We start from the raw sequence: 5,000 nt of genomic DNA, 5'->3' as shown, positions 1-5,000 counted from the left end.
ATTTTCTCTTCGATCCAGCTCTCTCAAATATTTCGAAGCCAGTTAGTAATGCCGGACCATTAAATAGGAAAATTCTGGTTAAAATAAACTTGTGTCTTTTTGAAATCAAGGCTTAAAACTTGGGTCACTTATAGCGTTTAGTTAACATAGTTTTGAAATCCAAAGAAAAAGGAGAATTGATTTTTTGGTCATAGTAGCAGTTGAAAATTAGCTTAAGTCCTGCTTCTAACCTCACTTTCATTGATAGGCCTGGTAACTATGCTAAGCACACAACTGTAAAATGCTCTATTCCGCCACTTTTAATTTTAAAACAAACAGCTTTCGCTCCCCGCTGAAATTTTCCAAGGCTAAGGGCCGAAAGAAGTTCTCAGATTCGGCTTAAAACTCTTATGGGGAGAATAAGCGAGGATAAATTGGCAAGGATGAAAATTTACGGGGTTAAAAATCCCCATGGAAAAATTCTACAGTGGTTTGAAAACGTAGTAAGATACGTAATGAACAGCAATGGACAATTTTCAGTACCGTCGATTTCACCGTTACGAGAGAATGACTTGGTAACACAGAATACATGATATTCCATAAGCTTTTATTACTTTAAAAAGGAGATCAAACATCAAGGGTCTTTACTTTTCTTTCCTTCCAGCCTCATCCTTGATTTGACATTGGATCATCTCATCGAAAAAGTTTTTTAAAACTAAAATTGTCTTTTAGTGATTGAAGAATGGTAGATGGAAAGTTACAAGCTGTAGAGCAGCGAATGCTAGAGCTTGCCATTGCGATAAGTGTAGAAGACAGGTATCGTGAAGGAAGGGCTCATTTTCATCTCGGCGGTGCTTACCTCAACCTACCTGATTATCAACAGGCCATAAAAAATTACGCACAAGCATTACACATTTTCTTAGAAATAGGCTGCAGGGCTGAGGAGGGAGCGGTCTATGGCAACCTGGGCAATGCCTATTTTAGTCTGGGTAATTTTAAACAAGCCATTGAGTACCACCATAAACATCTTAGTATTGCTAAAGAAGTAGGGGATAGGACTGGGGAGGGATCAGCCTATGGATATCTTGGAAAGGCCTATCTTAGTTTAAGTAACTTGAAACAAGCCATTGAGTACCACCAAAAACATCTTAGTATTGCTAAAGAAGTAGGGGATAGGGCTGGGCAGGGATCAGCCTATGGAAATCTGGGAAATGCCTATCTTAGTTTAGGTAACTTTAAACAAGCCATTGAGTACCACCAAATACATCTTAGTATTGCTAAAGAAGTAGGGGATAGGGCTCGGGAGGGATTAGCCTATGGAAATCTGGGAAATGCTTATCTTAGTTTAGGTAACTTTAAACAAGCCATTGAGTACCACCAAAAATATCTTAGTATTGCTAAAGAAGTAGGGGATAGGGCTTGGGAGGGATCAGCCTATGGAAATCTGGGAAATGCCTATTGCAATCTAGGTAACTTTAGAAAAGCCATTGAATGCTACGAAAAAGATCTTAATATTGCTAAAGAAGTAGGGGATAGGGCTGGGAAGGGAACAACCTATGGAAATCTGGGAAATGCCTATCTTAGTCTAGGTAATTTTAAACAAGCCATTGAGTACCACCAAAAACATCTTAGTATTGCAAGAGAAGTAGGGGATAGGGCTGGGGAGGGATCAGCCTATGGAAATCTGGGAAATGCCTATCGTAATCTGGGTAATTTTAAACAAGCCATTGAGTACTACGAAAAACATCTTAGTATTGCAAAAGAAGTAGGGGATAGGGCTGGTGAGGGATCAGCCTATGGAAATCTGGGAATTGCCTATTGCAATCAAGGTAGCTTTGTAGAAGCCATTGAGTACTACGAAAAAGATCTCAGTATTGCAAAAGAAGTAGGTAATAGGGCTGGTGAGGGAACAACATATGGAAATATGGGAAATGCGTATCTTCGTCTGGGAAATTTTAAAGAAGCCATTAAGTACTTCGAAAAGCATCTTAGTATTGCTAAAGAAGTCGGGAATAGGGCTGGGGAGGGATCAGCCTATGGAAATCTGGGAAATGCCTATCGCAATCTGGGTAATTTTAAACAAGCCATTGAGTACTACGAAAAAGATCTTAGTATTGCAAAAGAAGTAGGGGATAGGGCTGGGGAGGGATCAGCCTATGGAAATCTTGGAATTGCCTATCTTAATTTAGGTAATTTTAAACAAGCTATTGTGTACTACGAAAAAGATCTTAGTATTGCAAAAGAAGTGGGGCATAGGGCTGGGGAGGGAAAAACCTATGGAAATCTGGGAAATGCCTATCTTAGTCTAGGGAACTTTAAACAAGCCATTGAGTACTACGAAAAAGATCTTAGCATTGCAAAAGAAGTAGGGGATAGGGCTGGGGAGGGAAAAGCCTATGGAAATCTGGGAAATGCATATCATAGTCTAGGTAACTTTAAGCAAGCCATAGAGTACTACGAAAAATGTCTTAGTATTGCTAAAGAAGTAGGGGATAGGGCTGGGGAGGGATCAACCTATGGAAATCTGGGAACTGCCTATGGCAATCTAGGTTATTTTAAGGAAGCCATGGAGTACCATGAAGATAGTGTTAGTATTTTCAAGGAAATTGGAGACTATCTAGGAGAGGGAATCGCGTGCTATTCGCAAGGTCATAATCATGAATTGTTGGGTTCCTTGAGTAATGCACTCAGTTGTTATCGTTTAAGTATAAAACATTTTGATGAAACAAGGTACAGTCTGAAGTCAGAAGATGAGTGGAAAATAAGTTTTCGTGATTGTTATTGGATGTCATACACTGCTCTGTGGAGGACACTTTTGAAGAATGGAGAGATTGAAGAAGCTTTGTATGCTGCTGAGAAAGGTCGAGCACAGGCTTTGATGGATATTTTGAAAGATCAATACGGCATTGACTCTCAGTCATTTTCTGCACTTGTTCTGAATCAAACTCTTACAGCTGCATTAGAGCTTTTACCTTCACAAGCTGTTTTTGTGGCACTTGACGAGAACAACATCACGTTTTGGGTGCTAAGAAAAGACAGCAAGATCAGCTTTCGGCAAAACGAAATCGCTCACGGAAGTGCTTATTTATTGATGGAAACTATTTTGAAAGGGATCGGCGTAGGGGGTGGTGTCAACTGTGAGAATCGTTCTTTGGATCCACTACGCAGTGACCTGTCTTGCAGCAAAAAACCTATCAGTGAGAAAACAGTTCTACCATCTTCATCCTCCGTTAACTCTTTACAACCGTTGTATGATGTCTTACTCGGGCCAATTGCAGACTTGCTCCAAGGAAATGAGTTAATCGTTGTTCCCGATGGACCATTTTGCTTGGCTCCATATTCTGCATTGAGTGAATCTATCAGGATCCGCACCGTTCCCTCGTTGACCGTTTTTAATGTGATCGTTGGTGCACCTGAAGACTTCCACAGTAAGACTGGCGCACTGCTTGTAGGTGATCCGTGGTTGAAGGAAGTTACTAACAAGAAAGGAGAGCCCTTTTTGGAACAGCTTCCGTGCGCAAAACAAGAAGTAGAGATGATTGGACAACTTCTGCGGACAACACCGCTGACTGGAAAAAGTGCCACGAAATCTGAGGTACTGAAAGGTATGAAATCAGTTGCCTTAGTTCACATTGCAGCACACGGATGCCAAAAAACGGGAGAAATTGCTTTAGCCCCAAATACCGAACGGAAATCGCCAATCCCCAAAGAGGAAGACTTCATTTTGAAAATGTCGGATGTTCAGAGAATTTCTCTTCGAGCAAGACTAGTTGTGCTGAGCTGTTGTCACAGTGGCCGGGGAGAAGTCAAGTCTGAGGGAGTGGTGGGAATTGCAAGGGCTTTCCTGTGTGCTGGAGCTCGGTCTGTTTTGGTGTCACTCTGGGCAATTGATGACGAGGTAACGTTGTTGTTCATGAGGACGTTCTACCAGCACCTGGTAGATGGAAAAAGCGCAAGTGCATCTCTTCAACAAGCAATGAAATCTTTCCGAGAGTCAAAGCAGTATTGCGCTATAAAGCACTGGGCGCCATTTGTGCTGGTTGGCGATGATGTCACGCTGGAATTTCCAAAAAAAGTGGTAAGTGAAGTTCGCGTTTAACTCAGAAAACAAGAATACTTTCAAATTGGAAAATTGACGATAGGAATCAAATAGGCCTAAGATGGTATGATCACGAGCTGCTACAATAGACAAAAGTAGTTGGGAAAGTTATGTAAATGAACCGTACCAGAGCTGTATGTACTTCAACCCGCTTCTGTTAAAGAGTAAAAGAAATAGTTTCACCTTCTCTTATATAGACCCCTCCCCCCTATTCAATGTTGGAAGGTAACTTAACAATTTCCCACTAAAACCATTCAGTTTTGCACGACATTGAATGAGGGACAAGCAATGAAGACGTCAAAAGTGCTAACCTTTCCAACAGTTTTGTCTATCATTGTATCTTCGTAGTGCAAACAATTCAAAGTTTCCTCTAACACGCTTTTGTCACAAATGTAATTTCCACATGCCTATCACGCATGCACAGTAGAATATTTAAAGGATACACTTCTCGTTGGTGGACAAACTGTTTTCGTTCAGCCTTTTCCGGGTTTTTGTTAACTGGTGAAGATGGCTCATTTTATCACCTCGTGATGTCTCTTTTGGTGTTTCCGTTCTCCCATAGATCTCTAAACGTCATCGTTTGTAAGGAATTCGAAGACAGCATCGTCCTGCACTTAGCCATTCGCATCGGCGCATTGTGCATGCTCGAAAAAACCAGCTATATTTAGAGCTGTTTTTTTTTCCAGAATCGATGACGAAGATGCTAGAAGACTACCTGGCAGAGCCTGATGCTTCAGTGATTGCCGAACCTGTAAAAAAAAGTAGAACTGGTCAACAATCACGGTTATGCCAGTAGAACAAGCTTCAAAAGTTTAGTAGAAGTTTACTGCGTTAACTAAACCAACAGAGTGAGATTATTGTAAGAGAAATTATGACAGAAAGCTTAGATCTATAGTAAAATGCTAGTTTTATCCGTTATTTT

The 5,000-nt window shown here is 40.9% G+C and overlaps 1 protein-coding gene across 3 annotated transcripts in view; it reads left to right on the top strand.

The window, feature by feature from the left end:
* The window catches only part of LOC138047001 (tetratricopeptide repeat protein 28-like), a 95,229-nt gene that overhangs the window by 1,172 nt on the left and 89,057 nt on the right, over positions 1–5,000 (top strand). For 2 of the 3 annotated variants that reach the window (XR_011131762.1, XM_068893659.1), the window contains exons 3-4: positions 712–4,057; positions 4,765–5,000. The exon at positions 4,765–5,000 is cut by the window's right edge. Coding sequence is in view for 2 of the 3 variants with exons in the window: in XM_068893659.1 (XP_068749760.1) it covers positions 722–4,057; positions 4,765–4,773 (3,345 nt within the window). In the remaining variant the exon portion in view is untranslated. The remainder of the gene's footprint in view (positions 1–711; positions 4,058–4,764) is intronic. The other variant, XM_068893658.1, reaches the window with a different exon arrangement.

Source organism: Montipora capricornis, chromosome 4, assembly GCF_036669925.1.
Source record: "Montipora capricornis isolate CH-2021 chromosome 4, ASM3666992v2, whole genome shotgun sequence".
In the NCBI taxonomy this organism is placed as follows: domain Eukaryota; kingdom Metazoa; phylum Cnidaria; class Anthozoa; order Scleractinia; family Acroporidae; genus Montipora; species Montipora capricornis.
Note: the sequence above shows the minus strand (reverse complement) of the source record. Positions and strands in the feature narration are given on the sequence as shown.